The 20,337-nt window shown below is 34.8% G+C and overlaps 1 protein-coding gene across 1 annotated transcript in view; it reads right to left on the bottom strand.

Annotated features, from left to right (window-relative positions):
* Positions 1-20,337, bottom strand: part of CUL3 (cullin 3) — a 118,992-nt gene that overhangs the window by 9,919 nt on the left and 88,736 nt on the right. Inside the window, exons 7-13 of the mRNA XM_070385850.1 lie at positions 16,275-16,420; positions 15,351-15,527; positions 13,801-13,971; positions 13,080-13,187; positions 9,254-9,378; positions 8,568-8,664; positions 3,401-3,535 (exon numbers count right to left, since the gene is read on the bottom strand). Of these exons, the coding sequence (XP_070241951.1) occupies positions 3,401-3,535; positions 8,568-8,664; positions 9,254-9,378; positions 13,080-13,187; positions 13,801-13,971; positions 15,351-15,527; positions 16,275-16,420 (959 nt within the window). The remainder of the gene's footprint in view (positions 1-3,400; positions 3,536-8,567; positions 8,665-9,253; positions 9,379-13,079; positions 13,188-13,800; positions 13,972-15,350; positions 15,528-16,274; positions 16,421-20,337) is intronic.

The raw sequence follows: 20,337 nt of genomic DNA, 5'->3' as shown, positions 1-20,337 counted from the left end.
GACAATCGAACAGCCATGTCTGGTAAAGACCACATGGAGAGAATCTAACACCCCCTAAGTTTGGTTAACAGCCAAAACAAACTTTCCAGTCATGTGGAAAAAGGTGCATACCAATAGTATTTTCCAATCCTGACAACATTAGATGACTGAAGCCCCAGCTGACATATTAACATAACCTCATTAAAGATTCCAAGCCACAAGTCAATCAAGCTGCTCCTGAATCCCCAACCCAAAGAAACCACAAAAGATAATAAATTGTTAGTAGCTGTTTTACAACATGAAGCTGAGATTTGTTATGTAGCATTAAATAAAAAATACTCTATTTTATGGAACTCATAAAGAATATTTGAAGAGATCAGCTTCCTTTAATAATTATTAAATACTTTAAACTATCTTTTCTAATATGTGAAGATTTTTGCAAAATAGCTGTCTAATAAAACTTATGCAGCAGACTCTAAGCACACAGTGTGAATGTGTGTCATGAGCCTTTTCACCATTGCCTGGTTCGAGATGCAAGCAGAGGTTTTAGAGCCACAGGAATGGCATTTTACATATGCCACTTATGCTCAGGATTCTGGTTTGACACAGCTAAAATTTAAAATATTAGAGCAATTTTCTACTTAATTTTTCCTTCTACCTAAGTCACTTCTTGTTAAGCCTCAACGATCCCAACCAGACAGGGAAGGAGAAAAGCCTGAACCACTAAAATTATTAGCAATTCCAATAATGGTTTAAGAAAATGCATTCATGATTTTGTTTATCCTATTATTTTTACCAGCTCTTTATAAAGTAGGACTCTGAAAACCAAATCTAGTATTTATTAAGCAGCTTATTTGTTTAAAATATATTATCCATGATAGCTCCAGACTAAAACATCCAAGCTGTTATAGATAATTCAGTTCTACCTGCCTGAAAAGCTTTACAATGTTTGGGTAAGGTACTCAATACTTACTTGAAATCAATATTCTTAGGATTCAATCACATATAATTTTGTGTTTGGAAATTAAAGTTATTCCCGAAGTTAATACACACCTGGAAATTTACAAGAGCAAAATCTCTTGGCTTAGCCACTGACTTAAAACACTAAGGTTTCAAAATATTTCTCTGAAGCATTATCATGTAAAAATAGTCATCTCTGAACTATATTATCATCACATAAAGAGAATATGAGTATTAAAATAGGCCTAGAATTTAATTGTTCATTTCAAATTTAAAACTTCCAATGTTCACCTGTATCTGAAAATTCTTTTTCAATTAAGTGTAAAAATGGCAGTAACTCTACAGCTTTTAAAATATTCATTATCTTTCATTTAAACTTAATTTAAAAATATCACATGATCCTCATTTCAACTCCAACCTACTCATTAAACATATGGGAAAAGACTAACTGAATATAATTCAATCAAATCATGACTTAATGGGAGAAAAAAGTAATAAGAAGTATATTTTTATAGTTACTCTAAAAGAAGAAAGTTGACACTATCAAGATAGTGTAAAATTACCAAAAGGACAGACAGAAACTAATGAAACAGAGATCAGAGTGTGTAAAAATACATACATATGGTCAACTGATTTTATTTTTTCTAAATAAAGGGGCTAAGGTAATTCAATGAGAAAAGAATAGTTAGTGCTTTTGACAGATGATGTTGAATGAACAAGTGAATATATGTGGGCAGAGGAAATAATTCTTAATCCTTCCTATAACCATACCAAAAAAATTAACTTGAAATTGATCATACATCTAAATGCAAAAAGCTAAAACTATAAATCACTTAGAAGAAAATGTAGAAGAAAATCTTTGAAACCACACAACAGCCAATAATTTCTTAGACTATCAAAAGTACAAACCATAAAACAGCGGCTACTGGACTTTGTCAATATTAAAAAGTTCTGCTCTTAGTAAAATTAAGAAAATAAAAGGGCAAATAACAGACTGTGAGAAAATATTCATAGTACATAGAGGTGACAAAGGATCTGTATCCAAACCTTATAAAGAATTTTTAAACAACCCAATAAAGTTATATGAACAAAGAACTCATCAAACAAGACACATTAAGTGGCACATGAATTAACAAAAAAATGGTCATCACCATTAGCAATCAAAGTAAGAAATTAAATTCACAACGAATAGGTATAATTGCACACTAGCTAAAATGGCTAAAATTTAAAAGACTGAGAATATTAGATTTTGGAGAATATGTGGGGCAAGCAGAACTCTCCTACATTGCTGGTAGAAATGGAAAAAGTAAAATCACTCCAGGATGCAGCCTGGTAGCTCAGTGGTCTGTGATGACCTAGAAGGGTGGGATGGGCGTGGGAGAGAGGCTTAATCAAGGGGTAGAGGATCTATGTATACATACAGCTTGATTCATGCTATGCCGCAGAAACAATACAACACTGTAAAGCAATTATACTCCTCAATTAAAAAAATAATCGTTTTCAAAAATTGGATTTGCAAAGCACAGTAGTGCAAAGTGCAAAAAAAATTTAAACATACAGCTCTATTCACTACGATCTAAATTCAACCCAACAATCGAAATGCCTATCAAGAGGTGAGTGGATAAAGAAACCATAACAGATCCATGTAGCAGAGTTATCACTCAGCAATAAAAATAAACTACTGAACTATATACTCAACAACATAGATTAATCTTAAAAATACTAGACTATGTAAAAGAAGCTGGAAAAAAGTGCTATGTATCATTTGGTTCCAATTATAAGAAATTCTAGAAACCCAAACCTAATTTACATTGATACAAAGCAGACAACTGGCTGCCTGAGTCTGGAGATACTGTGAGGGAAATGACTGCAACAGAGTATAAAAATTTGGGGAAGATATTCTATGGGGGCTTCCCTGGTGGCTAGGTGGTAAAGAATCCAACCGCCAATGTAGGAAATGTGGGTTCCATCCCTGGGTGGGGAATATGCCCTGGAGAAGCAAAGGGCAAACCATTTCAGTACTCTTGTCTGAAAATTTCCATGGACAGAGGAGCCCGGCAGGCTACAGTACACAGGGTCACAAAAGAGTTAGATACAACTTAGTGACTGAACAACCAAATAATATTCTGTATCTTGAGTTCAGTGTTTGTTACAGAGGTGCATGTATCTGTTAAAACTCATCAAACTGTGAACTTAGATGGAGTTATGTTTTACTATATAAAACGTACTATTTCAACAAAGTTGACTTAAAAAACCAAATGAAACATGACCCAAGAAGCGTATAACGTTCATAGTTTCATGGTTCCATGGTCCAATTTTATGCTATACATATTTCTCCGATTATATTCTGAAAGGTTATTACTCAGATCCTTTTCAATAATAATTCTGCATTAGGTTATTCAAACAAGAAAAAGACTCAAGTAACAACACAACAAGGTAAAATCCACAAACCAACCCATACCTCAAATGTGTATTTTTCTCTATTATTGAAAAGCATTAATATGGTCATCTGGAAAGTGGAGACTTGCAATATATGCTTCCGTGTATTAGAGCCAGTTACTTGTGCGCCTCCAACGCCAACTTCAGATCCATCTTCCTGTTTAATTTTTAAACATAAAAATAGAACCAAGATATAATTATCTTCTGATAAGTTTACCAGTATGTTTGTGAAATAAGCTCTGCATTGCCCAAACCCGCCTTAACAAAATGACAGGACTCATTCCTACATAAAAAAGAAATGTTATTTTAAAAGTGTATATGTATATATGTGTGTGTAAACACACACACGCACACAGTCTTTATTTGGGACTGTCTCATTTTTTCCCATTATGAACACGCTAATGTATCTGAACAAGCAATGAATTAATAATTCCTTTTATTTATAGCTAAAATTTATGGTAATAGGACATACAAGGATAAAACTGGACTTTTAAGATATCACTGCCATTATACTGCCACCCTAAGTAATAGGGTTAGGTTTCTTTTTGCATGATCTGATCATTGTAAGAGATTAAATAATAGCATAGGGTGGAGAGGGGGGAATCTGTCATCCTTAAAGCCTATTGCTGCTCTATGATTTAAAAGTACAAATTTAGTCCTCAATAATTAACATATGAATTATCTTTTCAAAACCTACTTATCTGTTTAATAAAACTGTAGAAGCTAACATGATTATTTAAGAAAAAACCTTTTCCTTAAAAAGAAGCAATCAAGCAAGAAGAATTAAAAGCTGAGTGAGCCTCAGTAAATTCAAAAAAATAGAAATCATTCCAAGCATCTTTTTTGACCACAATGCAGTAAGATTAGATCTTAATTACAGGAGAAAAACTATTAAAAATTCCAACATATGGAGGCTGAACAACACGCTGCTGAACAACCAACAAATCACAGAAGAAATCAAAAAAAGAAATCAAAATTTGCATAGAAACTAATGAAAATGAAAACACAACAACCCAAAACCTATGGGACACTTTAAAAGCAGTCCTAAGGGGAAAGTTCATAGCAATATAGGCATACCTCAAGAAACAAGAAAAGAGTCAAATAAATAACCTAACCCTACACCTAAAGCAACTAGAAAAGGAAGAAATGAAGAACCCCAGGGTTAGTAGAAGGAAAGAAATGTTAAAAATTAGGGCAGAAATAAATGCAAAAGAAACAAAAGAGACCATAGCAAAAATCAACAAAGCCAAAAGCTGGTTCTTTGAAAGGATAAATAAAATTGACAAACCATTAGCCAGACTCATCAAGAAACAAAGGGAGAAAAATCAAATCAATAAAATTAGAAATGAAAATGGAGAGATCACAACAGACAACACAGAAATACAAAGGATCATAAGAGACTACTATCAACAATTATATGCCAATAAAATGGACAACGTGGAAGAAACGGACAAATTCTTAGAAAAGTACAACTTTCCAAAACTAGACCAGGAAGAAATAGAAAATCTTAACAGACCCATCACAAGCACGGAAATTGAAATTGTAATCAAAAATCTTCCAGCAAACAAAAGCCCAGGTCCAGACGGCTTCACAGCTGAATTCTACCAAAAATTTAGAGAAGAGCTAACACCTGTCCTGCTCAAACTCTTCCAGAAAATTGCAGAGGAAGGTAAACTTCCAAACTCATTCTATGAGGCCACCATCACCCTAATATCAAAACCTGACAAAGATCCCACAAAAAAAGAAAACTACAGGCCAGTATCACTGATGAACATAGATGCAAAAATCCTTAACAAAATTCTAGCAATCAGAATCCAACAACACATTAAAAAGATCATACACCATGACCAAGTGGGCTTTATCCCAGGGATGCAAGGATTCTTCAATATCCGCAAATCAATGTAATACACCACATTAACAAATTGAAAAATAAAAACCATATGATTATCTCAATAGATGCAGAGAAAGCCTTTGACAAAATTCAACATCCATTTATGATAAAAACTCTCCAGAAAGCAGGAATAGAAGGAACATACCTCAACATAATAAAAGCTATACATGACAAACCCACAGCAAACATTATCCTCAATGGTGAAAAATTGAAAGCATTTCCTCTAAAGTCAGGAACAAGACAAGGGTGCCCACTTTCACCATTACTATTCAACATAGTTTTGGAAGGTTTGGCCACAGCAATCAGAGCAGAAAAAGAAATAAAAGGAATCCAAATTGGAAAAGAAGAAGTAAAACTCTCACTATTTGCAGATGACATGATCCTCTATATAGAAAACCCTAAAGACTCCACCAGAAAATTACTAGAACTAATCAATGATTATAGTAAAGTTGCAGGATATAAAATCAACACACAGAAATCCCTTGCATTCCTATACACTAATAATGAGAAAACAGAAAGAGAAATTAAGGGAACAATTCCATTCACCATTGCAATGGAAAGAATAAAATACTTAGGAATATATCTACCTAAAGAAACTAAAGACCTATATATAGAAAACTATAAAACACTGGTGAAAGAAATCAAAGAGGACACTAATAGATGGAGAAATATACCATGTTCATGGATTGGAGGAATCAATATAGTGAAAATGAGTATACTACCCAAAGCAATTTATAGATTCAATGCAATCCCTATCAAGCTACCAACAGTATTCTTCACAGAGCTAGAACAAATAATTTCACAATTTGTATGGAAATACAAAAAACCTCGAACAGCCAAAGCTGTCTTGAGAAAGAATGGAACTGGAGGAATCAACCTACCTGACTTCAGGCTCTACTACAAAGCCACAGTTATCAAGACAGTATGGTACTGGCACAAAGACAGAAATATTGATCAATGGAACAAAATAGAAAGCCCAGAGATAAATCCACGCACATATGGACACCTTATCTTTGACAAAGGAGGCAAGAATATACAATGGGTTAAAGACAATCTCTTTAACAAGTGGTGCTGGGAAACTCGTCAACCACTTGTAAAAGAATGAAACTAGAGCACTTTCTAACACCATACACAAAAATAAACTCAAAATGGATTAAAGATCTCAACGTAAGACCAGAAACTATAAAACTCCTAGAGGAGAACATAGGCAAAACACTCTCCAACATACATCACAGCAGGATCCTCTATGACCCACCCCCCTGAATATTAGAAATAAAAGCAAAAATAAACAAATGGGATCTAATTAAACTTAAAAGCTTCTGCACAACAAAGGAAACTATTAGCAAGGTGAAAAGGCAGCCTTCAGGATGGGAGAAAATAATAGCAAATCAAGCAACTGACAAACAACTAATCTCAAAAATATACAAGCAACTCCTACAGCTCAACTCCAGAAAAATAAATGACCCAATCAAAAAATGGGCCAAAGAACTAAATAGACATTTCTCCAAAGAAGACATACAGATGGCTAACAAACACATGAAAAGATGCTCAACATCACTCATTATCAGAGAAATGTAAATCAAAACCACTATGAGGTACCATTTCACGCCAGTCAGAATGGCTGCGATCCAAAAGTCTACAAGCAATAAATGCTGGAGAGGGTGTGGAGAAAAGGGAACCATCTTACACTGTTGGTGGGAATGCAAACTAGTACAGCCACTATGGAGAACAGTGTGGAGATTCCTTAAAAAACTGGAAATAGAACTGCCTTATGATCCAACAATCCCACTGCTGGGCATACACACCGAGGAAACCAGAATTGAAAGAGACACGTGTACCCCAATGTTCATCGCAGCACTGTTTATAATAGCCAGGACATGGAAGCAACCTAGATGTCCATCAGCAGACGAATGGATAAGAAAGCTATGGTACATATACACAATGGAGTTATTACTCAGCCATTAAAAAGAATCCATTTGAATCAGTTCTAATGAGGTGGATGAAACTGGAGCCTATTATACAGAGTGAAGTAAGCCAGAAAGAAAAACACCAATACAGTATACTAATGCATATATATGGAATTTAGAAAGATGGTAACAATAACCCTGTGTACGAGACAGCAAAAGAGACACTGATGTATAGATCAGTCTTATGGACTCTGTGGGAGAGGGAGAGGGTGGGGAGATTTGGGAGAATGGCATTGAAACATGTATAATATCATGTATGAAACGAGTCTCCAGTCCAGGTTCGATGCACAATATTGGATGCTTGGGGCTGGTGCACTGGGACGACCCAGAGGGAGGGTATGGGGAGGGAGGAGGGTTCAGGATGGGGAACACAGGTATACCTGTGGCAGATTCATTTCGATATTTGGCAAAACTAATACAATATTGTAAAGTTTAAAAATAAAATTAAATTAAAAAAAAAAAAGCTGAGTGAGTTCTTTAATATCCTTGACCTTCCCACTTACAACTAAACATGTAACAGTCTTAAACCTAATTCAACTAAATGAATTCTAAGGAATATTTCCCACTTCAATTAAATATAAAAAACTACAATATGTAGTTTTGTAACTATAGGCATTTTCAACAATATTAAAAAAAAAAACCTTTGGTGTTACAGTGACATATAAAAAAAGTTAAGATTTTAATTAAAATGTTTAATGAAACTTACTTGCTGCCTAGATAACAACTTGGGTATTTTTTTCTTCAATAATTTTTTTAAAAGCTTTTTATTATTTTGCCATTTTAAGGCAAATGACTGATTTTATTTATACCGAGCAATGGAAGTAAATTAAAGCTCACAATTTTACATACAAAAAAGAAGTTACTTTTTTAAAAATGAAGGCAATTTACTAGTGTATTGCTAATTTTTAAATAATCACTTTGGTAACATTTTGCACATTTCACAAATCTTGTTAGCTTTCCTGATTTCAATTTATTGGAAATAAGGATTATAGGAGACTGAGAATTCTGAGAAAGGACTGATGGGTTTTGTATGCTCTCAAATCAATTTGCATTTTATTATCTTAAGCAATACTATCTCAAGTCTAATCTCATAAATAATGTAATTATATTACTTATTCCATAAGGAAGGCTACTGGCATAGTCTTCGTAATGTCAAAGGAAGTTAGTAACTGAAGGAATAGAAGTAAAGAATCAAAGCTGATGTTTCCTTCTTCTAAATATTTGAAACAGGCAGGGAAATAAAAGAAATAAATAATTTACCCAAATCAACAAAACTCACTAATCAGTTCTAAGTTATTAAATAAAAATATGCTCAAACTATTAATATTTACCTTTTTAACTGGTCCATAGAAGGTGGCATTGAGATCTGCAGAACCCATGTGATGCTGGAGTGTGAGCTGTCGACCACTGTGTTTGGCTAAGTAAAACCTTCAGCAAATCAAACCAGGTTTTTGAGAATTACACAACTTATTTATTTGAAATTATAAACTTCCAATCTTTAACAAACATTTATGTAAGGGAGACTTCAAAAGCAAAAAAAAAATCTCAGGAATCAAGTTCAGTTCCAATTTTTTATAGAAAAGAAACTATAAATTAAGGGGTGGGGGAAAAGAGACAGAAAAAGACAGACCTAAGAAACTTAGCTAGACAGTAAGTGATAAAAGTAGTACACTAAATACTTTCTACTTGTATATTTATTTGTCCTGGCTGCTGCTCAGCCACCGCAGTTCTTAAGACAACCTTTCTCCATAATTAACCCCAAAACAATTCACCCCCACCTAGTGGAAAACATCAATACAAAATATACTCCTAACTATGCACTAACGCTGAAGAAGGGTATTAGTATTCCTCTGAAAAGAGATTATGCAATTCATCCTTACATATTGAAAGCATAAAGGGTAATAAGATTAAAAAATGGAGTATATTCCTCTTCAATCAGGGACACTACTAACTGCTCCGATTCATCTCAATTCTGGACAATTTGTACTTAGAAATACAAAGTTCGATCTACATTTACCTTCTGAATATCTCAAAAGCATGTCTTGGTGCTGGTGGGATGTTGCACTTTGGTGTGGCTGACTGAGTGGGCCAGTATCCTGTTGTGAGCACCCGGACTGTGAGATCAACACCACCTAAAGATACCTGCGGCAAAAAGAAGAAATTGTCCCCCCGCCAAGTTAGCTAGGATGTGCTATCTGTTGCCAAGCCACTGTGAGAGTTATCAGAGTTATCAAAGTAGTTATCTCCAGGTCCAACAGCCAGCAAATAAAACACATCTTCTTAAAAGTTAGACTCATCCAATGTTTTCCTAATTTTAACTATGGTAAATTTTATTGCTTAAGATGTTTGCTTAGTCTTACTGGTGTCACTGAAATGTACAAAGTTTGAGGCCTTTAAGATTTTTTCCAGATAAAATGCCAAGGGGTCATATCAGTATCATTTTAGAGAAAACTCCAGAATAATACCTTTCATCTCAGTTTTTAAGTACTCCTGCCATCTTAACACAGAAACAAAATATTTCTAACATCCCAATCACATTTCAACTAAACTGACCAAAACTTTCAGGTTTTCACATGTAGCTCACATTCTATCAATCTCTGCATAGGACGCTAGGCCCAGTTCTACACAGTCGGTGCTCTGTAACTATTTGCATGTTTGACCACCTCTATAAAATACATGCTAGCATTACTGTCACAATGAGGTTATTTTTTCCCTTTAAACAGATCTCTTAACAAGATAATTTTTTAAGAAAACAGTAACAAAGCATATCAACAGACATTATTAAGGGGAAAAGCTCCAATACTCTGGGCCACCTGATGTGAACAGCTGACTCATTGGAAAAGATCCTGATGCTGGGAAAGATTAAGGGCAAAAGGAGAAGGGGCAACAGAGGATGAGATGGTGGATAACATCACTAACTCAACGGACATGAGTTTAAGCAAATTCCAGAAGATAGTGGAGGACAGAGGAGCCTGGAATGCTACACTCCATGAGGTCGCAAATAGTCAGCTGAACAACAATCACTGTTCAGCTTTATCATTAAGATTCACAGCTTGTTCCATTTTTATGTATCCTGAATGATTCAGTGAAATTTTAAAAAAAGAAGAACAAGTTTATAAATATCAAGATGTATTCCACATTTAGATTTCTTCATAATTATCTCTTAAATGGGTTACTCCATTTTAAAGAATTGAACCCAGAAACCTTAGATGACACATAGGAAAGATCACAGCAAAGATGCTTAGATGATGAATGGAAGAGGCCTGAGAACTGTTTACACATTTGCAAGCAGGGAAGGGGCACCCAAATAACAATGTCTTTTATCTCTTTTCTCATATCCCCAGATATCTTGCTCCCTAATCTTCCAAGTCTTTCTTCAAAATGTCATTTTTTAAAGGAGGCCTTCTCTGACCACTCTTCCTGGCTACAGTGTTCCTCTACATCTCCTATCACCAGCTGAAGTGTTCTGTAATTAGAAAGAAAGCTCCATCAAGGTAGGGATTCTTGCCTATTCTCTGCTGTATACCCAGTGCCTAGAACAATGCCTGGCATAGAAACAGTGAGTTAGTTGTTAAATTAAAAAGAGAAAGAACCTCAAGAACTATTGCTCTAATGGTTTGGACATTTATTTCTAGCTATTGTAGTAGTATTTTTAAGCCATTCAGCTTATTTTCAAAGACACTACATGACAGAGACAAGTACACAAAGACAAGGTACTAGAAAAGTCTGTCTGGATATAATTTGTTGATATAAATGAACAGAAATATGACAGCAAGGTGGTTTTCCTGTCCTTATCCCCATGAAAAAAGTAAAACACAGGAAATAATGCACAAATACTTAAATTTCCTTCAGCATAATAAATATGACTTGTCTAAATAAAGTATACTACAAGTATTCAGAATTTTAAGAAAGTACTTGTTATATGACTTCTGAAAGTAAACAGAAGAGTCATTCTATTTCAACAAGTCAGGAACCTTTAAGATAGTAACAGAAATATCTGAGGATTGGTGATGTTTTAAAAGGGCTCCAAGATTTCACAAAGTTCAAGATTTGTTTTTCTCTGTCACTTTTCATCAAATCTTTCTAATGAAAATAAAGGTTTAGGAGACTTAAAGCTTAAGATGCTTATTGTATAAACAATTACAAAATAGCCAGGAATTGTACGCAAATAATGGCTCTACAAAGTGGAAGATGCAACAAGATCAGCAGATATATAACTCTGAGCATCTCGACAAGTACTCTACTTAATGGGTTAACAATTATAAAAAAATATTCCACCATAAAGTGCAGGATGTATCTGAACAGTCACAATGAAAGAAGAGAAAATGCACAAACTTCACAGAAAGAAAACAGAAAACAGAATCTGATGAAATGATCGTGTTGAACAATCCCGGTGCAAAAGAATCAGTTCAGTTCAGTCGCTCAGTCATGTCAGACTCTTTGTGACCCCATGGACTGCAGCACACGAGGCCTCCCTGTCCATCACCAACTCCTGGAGTCTACCCAAACCCATGTCCACTGAGTCAGTGATGCCACCAACCATCTCATCCTCTGTCATCCCCTTCTCCTCCTGCCCTCAATCTTTCCCAGCATCAGGGTCTTTTCAAATGAGTCAGCTCTTTGCATCAGGTGGCCAAAGTATTGGAGTTTCAGCTTCAACATCAGTCCTTTCAATGAACACCCAGAACTGATCTCCAAAGAATGGTCAACAGTAAATAAAGATGGCAATTTTTCAATCAAAAGACCTTCAACTATCATAGAAAAGGTACTTGGACACTTAAAACAAACAAAACAAAACAAACAAACAAAAAACCAAAACCTTAAGGTGAATGCAGAGTTGAAAAACAGTTTAACAAAAAAGAGAAAATTCTGAACTTCATCATACCCTACTGAAATCTTCTCAAAAACTTCACTGGACTCCAAAGTCTTACTGTAAGTTGCAGCTCACTGAACTTCTGGCAATCACAATACAAAAGCACACTTACAACACACCAGCATCAGCATTGCTATTCTCAGCTCACCCTTTACCAACTCTGAGGATGTCAGGCCCATTTATCCTAATCTTTCACATGAATAAGAATAATGAGGTACAAGCTCAGGTAACAATTATAAGACAGTACCATCCTAGGGTAAAGAAAAAGTATTAAAACTCAATAAGCTTGCCTAGGGAGCTTCCTTGGAGGCTCAGCAGTAAAGAATCCGCCTGCCAATGCAGGAGATGCAGGTTCAATCTCTGGGTCAGGAAGATCCCCGGGAGAAGGAAATAGCAACCCACCCCAGTATTCTTTGGAGAAGGCAATGGCAGCCCCCTCCAGCACTCTTGCCTGGAAAATCCCATGGACGGAGGAGCCTGGTGGGCTGCAGTCCATGGGGTCGCACAGAGTCGGACACAACTTAAGTGACTTAGCAGCCAGTATTCTTGCCTGAGAAAATCCCGTGGACAGAGGAGCCTGGCTGGCTAGAATCCACAGGGTCACAAAGAGTCAGACACGACTGAGCGATTAAGCAACAAGAAGTCTGCCTAAGCCTGGTATTGTTTCCATAATCTGTAAATGGTTATAACATAACTCTATGTATTAAATATTCAGTGCATTCCTTCAAGTAGGGAGGATAAACTAAGTTGTTTAAGAATAAGAGAATATATTTTAAGAATAGAAAAGTTAGAAAAACAGGTTGTATGGGTGAAGTAATTTTTAAAGCACTCACAAATACATATGTTGTCTCTAATGACATTTAAAGAAATGACACCAGCAATTCAGTTATCTAAATGGATGAAAATGCCTATTACAAAAGACTATATATAAAAAACATTTACATAAGTAGAAATTAATGAAGAGTCTCACCCCAGTAGCCTGTAGATGTTGCCTGAACTCATCCATAGTTGTGTTTGAGATGCTCATATCCCTAAACATTCCTTCCAGTTTTGATGTGAATTGACATCCACATTCAGTCTAGAAGAAAAACACAAACATACACAAACAAATGATGGATTCTGTTATGAGGAAACATACAACCTCTTCCATGTTACTGTCATCCTTTCTAAATCTTTCTAATAATAGTTGTTCTATGCCTGTAGGCACCAACTTTAGTGGGATTAATAACCTAAGAATTTTATTTTAAAACACAAATTTCCAGACTCTGAGATTTTCATAAAGCCAACTGAAGGTAGTGCCCAGAACTCTGTGTTTTTAACAAGAAACACCCATATTAGGTGATATGTGTACAGGTGGCCTGTGGATCACACTGTGTGAAACAGAAGTGTATGTCATATTCCACTTACTGCTTTCCTTGTACTGATCCTCCCCCAGATCGCCATAAATGTATCTGCCTCACCAAGAGAAATTTCAGTACACTGTGAACGTCCCAGAACTTGAACAAATCGCAATACAACTTTCTCTTTAAAAAACAAAACAAAAAAACCACAGGTCCCTCAAAATCTAGCTTTGTTCATTTACAGAAACAAATATTTTAAATCAATTATTTCCCAATTACTTGTTTGTTGGTGCTCAATTATGTGATAAACATTAGTTAAGGGCACTCCATTCCATCCTAAATACACCTTACCTTTAACTTAGAAATCATATTTTTTTCAGAGTCATCAGAAACACTTTTATTTGTAAGAAGTCTCCTTGCCAAGTGTTGCTTATAATAACGTTCAAATACATCTTTTTCTTGCATAAACCTAAAAAGGACCATTGCCTTATCCAATATTGTTTCTACTTCTTGTTCTGTTAGCTGCAAATCAATTAGAAGACAATTAACAATTACATAGCTTTAATTCTACAAAAACAGTATCACAGTTCAGTTTTAAAACAACATTAATAACAAACATAAATATCTGGTTGACCATGTCAGAAAAGAGATCTAACATGAGAAAATATGGCCCACTTCCTACAGCTCGGTTCTTACATTCTGAACCAGTGCAACACGAATCAGAAGTTGGAATGGCACTCCACTCCCCAGTGGGCTAACTCTGAAAGGGAGAGGCTGATACATGGCTGGAGGATGACTGAGAATAGCTGAAATGAAATTTTAATCACATAAGAGAATTTTACAGTGCCCTTGTACTGTAAAACATATTGGCCAAAAGACAGTTATTTTTATATGAGCTCATTCAAAATCTAAATTGTTCAAACAGAAGCATAACAATATGTTATATTTCCCAAAGCAAAAAGGCCTCTTGCCCCTAATCTTTTAAACAAGGGCAAGATGATACTGTGGTAGGTTGTATTCAGTTTATATTAAAAATTACGGAAGACTATTTAGATGTGTCTCTTCTATTCGGTGTCCATGGTAATATTCCTCGTTTCTGTTATTACTACCTACTTGATGCTTTGCCCTTATGTCTCACAAATCCCAAGATGAAGTCAGCAAGACCAATTTACACATAATCCCAATCTGTTTATTTTGATTTTCTGTGCTATAGTGCACTTCCAAGATCCCAGATACATTATAAACACTTGAAACTGAGCTGCCATATATGCTATCAAAGTATTTTCTGATACTTATTCTAGACTAGGTCTTCAAATTCTTGACACTCAAGTACTACTGGATAGATAACCTCCAGAACCAGATAAGAGTAAGCAATATTCTATGTGCAATGTATACCTGTTTTCTAGTTTCTTATTATCACTTATATATAACCCTCACAATCCAAAAGTTTATGGCTGTGTGGTTGTTTCTGACGCCAATGACACATTAAGTGAAATGTCAAAGCACTTCTGACCACTTCAAGCACTTAAAACAAGCCTTTCAAATATCACAGTGCACATTTAAGCATAGCAAAAGTGAAAAGTCAAAGTGTCAGTCGCTCAGTGCTGTCCAACTCTTTGCAACACCATGGACTGTAGCCTGCCAGGTTCCTCGGTCCATGGAATTCTCCATACAAGAACACTAGAGTAGACTGCCATTACCTTCTCCAGAGGATCTTCCCAACCCAGGAATCGAGCCCGGGTATTCCACATTGGAGGCAGATTCTTTACTTTCTGAGCCATCAAGGAAGCCCAAGCATAGCAAAAGACTTTATATATACAAAATTGTCTAACCTTATGTTTTATTTCCTAATGTTACATCTACAAATAAAACAATGTACTTTCAAATGCTTTAACACTTACCCCTTTGACTCCCTTTTTCAGCTTATCATCAATAAATAATGAGAGGTATTCAGGGGACCTGGAGTTGAGGTTGAGAAAATACTCAAAGTCACCCGCAATAGTCTGTTTAAAGAGCCTGTCGTTATTGAACGATTCCTGGAGGAAGCGATCAAACCTACTCTTCAGATCCAACAAGCCCTTCCAAATAAAAAAAGAAGAAAGAAATTTAGGATACATGTTAATATATGTTCTATAAACACCACATGTGTAACTACACATTTACCTTTGACTTCGCTAGTAATAAATGTGTGCACTCAGTGTTAAATTTACAGATTCTACGTTGTTATTTTCGAGCCTGTATCTAAAAGCCTGTATTAAAAACATCAGTGGTGAGAGAAGTATTCTATGTTCCATTTATGTATTACTCTACTGAAGGTGAAACAAAGATCCGTTTCACCGTTTCTCCCTACCTTCCTCTATCTTGACTGAATGGGTGAGCCTAAGAAAATCAGCTTTAAAAATACACACAGAGAAAGCTGACTGTTGATACTAAAACATGAAAAATTTGAGAGCTTAATATATTCATTATTACTGTTTGAAAGCAAAATATCTTGAAACAAAAAGTCACTAAACAGTTATTTTTTCTAACACATGAGGGTATATAAACACTAAGGCATACAAAGAAGAACAAACTTTCATTCTTGACACTATTTAAATAAGGTCTTCATCAGATAAGCTAATACATAAAAAGAAGTGGCTGAGTTTGGCTCCCTGATATAAACATACGTACTTTCCAAAATTCCTGAAATATTTACGATAATTACACATATTAACCTACCACTGGAACAATTCAGTCAAAATACATACTACATCACTTTGTAAAAGTGATCTTTTTAGCACGACAAAATTACTTTATGATAAAAAGAATCTTCTGTATTTACTTACCTGGATATAGTCTACCGGATTCTTTCCTTCTCCTTCCTCAGAAACAAGGGCTTTACCTTGTTCCCTTAAATAGGAACTCATACACTCACACATCGTTTTCAAACCATTTGGCACACGACTAAATAACTTGTACATGCAAGCAAGGTCTGCAATCAGAATGAACACACAAATTGGCTACATTAAAGATTAAGAAAAAAAAAACTGAATATCTGTTCATGCTGATTTGTGATATTTAAAGAAGCTCCATTATGATAATTTGATGACCACATAAAAAAACTACTAAAAAACAAAATTGCAGCAAAATGGGGCTGGGATGGGGGAAAACTAGTTAATGATTATTATTGCAACTTACAAAATACATCATACAGATGAGATACTAAGCATCAATAAACGGTTGTGGCAAGTTTTGGTTTGCATGGAAGAGATGTCCAAATAGCATAAGAAACAAAGTCACAAAAAAGGAAAACTGAACTTTTGGGTTCCTATGTAATTTATCCAATATAATTCTAATTTAGAAACTAATAATACAACAAAACAACTATCAAAAGAATAACTTTAAATTTGGTATGTCCAATTAAAAAAATAAATGTGGTTTAACTGACAGTTAATGTAAAAAGAGGAACTTTAAAAACCAAGAAAAGTCTTACAGGTATTTTTGAAGCATGTCTATCTCAAAAGTTCAATGCCAATAGTGGCAAGAAATAAATTTCATTACACATCATGGTAAAATTCATGTGAAACTTACAGTATAAACTCCTATGTTTTAGTATTTTCCTCGGAGCAATCCCTGGTATTTTTTAGGAGGTGATCTAAGCCAATATCTGTATTTGAAAAACTGGCGTATCTCACTACATTGTTTTTATTTAGAATGAAAATTCTAGACTGCCTTTTACAGAAATAAAAGGTGGGAGTTGAGATACTGCTTTCCTGTATGTCTAATGTATCTCTGAAATAAGAACTTACTGGAAGAATACAATGTCAAAACTTTACAATGATATAAAAAAAGGTTTTATAACTGAGAACTTTTAAAAATGGAGTTAGAACAGCACCTTCTAGATCAGGGGCTGTTTTCTGTAAAGCATCAGACAGTAAATGTTTTAAACCATGGATCATATGGTTTTTGTTCCAACTACTCAATGTTGCCATTGTAGCCAGAAAGAAGCCATGGCTAATACATAAATGAATGGTCATGACTGTACTTCAATGAAACTTGATTTATAGACACTGAGATCTAAAACTTATATAATTTTCATATGTAATGAAATATTACTCTTTTGACTTTTTTTCCAGCCTAACTGGTAGTGGGCCAGATCTGACAGGCTGTAATTTGCCCACCTTGTCTGTATTTATAAGAGCAATTTAGATCCTAAAAATACATGGATGCAACTTTTATAAAAAGGGCTTCAAAATTTGTTTCAATGACTTTCAAAAGTTTTTGGACAAACTTTTTTTGAAATGACTTTCAAAATGACTTTCAAAAGTTTTTGGACAAAGTATTCTCATCAACAATGTATGTCCAAAATAATCCACACAGAGCAAATCTTATAGTACCTCACATTTGGTATAAATTATAACCAAGTTGGCCCATGTTAAAAATAAATATTACAAATGCAACAGAAATTTATGGATATGTACTACAGTAAGCTTTTGTTATCAAATACCTCTAACAAAACAGTTTCCAATTTTGTATTCTTTATTCCTATGCTATTATAGTTCTGTTTATATGTTGTATATTTAATTGTATATAAACTAATAAAATTTCATTATATGTAATCCACTGTAAATAAATGGATGGCATAGTGGAGAAAGTGAAAGAGAAGAAAAATTATTTGGCAAGCAATTAAATATTATTTGTTTACACTGAAACAATAAAATGATACTATGTGAACTTAATTTCATAGTGCCATATGCATTTCATGATCAATCCAACTAATCCTCTACTCATGGTGGGAAAACACTTTCACTTTCTGATCTATAAGACATTTGGCTTCATAATGGTGAAGTTGCATCTCTGACATATTCTTGACATATTGTTCAAGAGCAGGTCCTAGCATAATTAAGACATTTTGCAATTAGGTTTCTAGTGGAAAGCCAGGAAAACTGAAGCCATGATTTTTAAATTTAATTTAGCATCACAGAAAGCTGCTTACTTGCTGAGAACATTAAGCACTAAACAGAAACTATGTAAGTGGCTATTCTGATACTCCACCATTTAGGTGCTTATTAAGCAGTTGCCACGTGTTAGATATACTTAATGCCTTTAACACAAGTCTCCATGCAGGCTACAGATACTATAATTCAGGTGTGCTCAATCATCTCTCCATCAAACATTTCCTAGCCTCTTAATCTTCAAGCACATTTAATCTCCCAACTCTTAGCCACCCCCACCAAACATGAATAAGCAAGCATTAACTCAGTAACTAAACAATACATTAGAAAATTGATTCTCATTCTGTTTAAGTAAGGAAAATTGCTTTTCATAAAGTCCTAATCTGCCAGAGATCATTAAGATTGGGGTCATCAAACTATAGCCCATGGAACAAGTACAGGCCACTGCTTGTTACTAAACAGTTCACAAAATAAGAATGCTTTTCACATTTTAAATGGTTGAAAAATAAAAATCAAAATTTTATAAGAATACAAGTTTATTCATTTATGTTATTGTCTATACCTACTTTCTATTATAGCAGAGATGGGTAGTTTACTGTATGGTCCACACCCCTAAACTATTTATTCTCTCTCCTTTTAGAAAAAAATTTTGCCAATCCCTGACTTAAGACAATGGGCATCCAGGAGTAGCTTATTTTGGAAAATATCCTTAAAAATGATTTTTGTTTTGCTTTTACAAAAAAGCTTTATCGGAGTGTTTTTAAAAAGTAACTTTCTCTAGCTTAATACAGACAACAAATTTACATGCAACTTTTCTGGAAGTTAAAACATATATAGAAACATAATCATCTGAAAATACAAGGCAAAGATTCCACTAGAAGAAGAATGGAACAACCTCTCTTTCTACTATCTTTCTTTTCCCTTCTCTTACGTCTTCCTGTCTTTTAAATTATTAACTTAAAAAATTGTTTCACTCCCTACCTAGGGAGTCAAGGTAGGGTCATAGGTCATAGGCAGTATGTATTTCTTTTATAAGTACGTGGCTATAATGTTGCTAAGACTTCACCCAGCACCAGATTTACTTTTTAATACCATGTGCTCTATGTGCTCGTCTGCTCAGTCATGCCCGACTCTTTGCAACCCCACAGACAGTCCACCAGGCTCCTCTGTCCATGGGATCTTCCCTGACGCAGGGACTGAACCCACATCTCTTGTGTCCCCTGCACTGGCAGGCAGATTCTTGATCATTAGCACTACCCTTTTATTACTGTATCAGTGACTTAGCAAGTTACAGTTTTAATGCGAAGCTTCAGAAATTAAGAATGAGGACAACATAACTGTTCTTCGTAATTTGTCCCAGGGTATTCCCTATCACTTCAGGAAAATAAGGTAAATAGTCAAAAAAAGAGTAAATGTTAGTTATCTCCAAAATGTTTACTTGTAAGCAATACTCCTTTCTCCTTGTTCAGTCTATAACTTAAGAGTTCATCTAAACATGTCAACATGGAAGACACACAAATTTTTGCATTTTTGGTACCCTTATCACAACCAACTCCCCAAAGGAATGCATACAAAAATTTAAGACTGGAACTTCAGACTGTGGAGAGTGTGGATGAAAAAAAGACTCTAAATGCCCTGGCATAAAAAAATAAAGTACAGGAGCAGGTCAGGAGCTCACCAGCCTCATCAACATCATTAGGCTTTATCTTCTGGGTTAAGAAAAACACAAAGTGAGGAGACTGAAGATGAAAGAAAAAATCAGCTATTCAATTCACTAGCAACATCTAGAAACCTTATTAAGTGTAAAGCTTTACTGTAAAATCCTATCAAAGTACCAACAGTGATAAAGTGATCAAACATCATGACTTCTTGAAAACTGATATTCATAATCTTCAATAGAAAAAAAAAAAAAACGAGAACCTGGCAGACCTACAAGAATTTAATTGTTTTTCAA

This window comes from Bos mutus, chromosome 2 (assembly GCF_027580195.1).
Source record: "Bos mutus isolate GX-2022 chromosome 2, NWIPB_WYAK_1.1, whole genome shotgun sequence".
In the NCBI taxonomy this organism is placed as follows: Eukaryota; Metazoa; Chordata; class Mammalia; order Artiodactyla; family Bovidae; genus Bos; species Bos mutus.
Note: the sequence above shows the minus strand (reverse complement) of the source record. Positions and strands in the feature narration are given on the sequence as shown.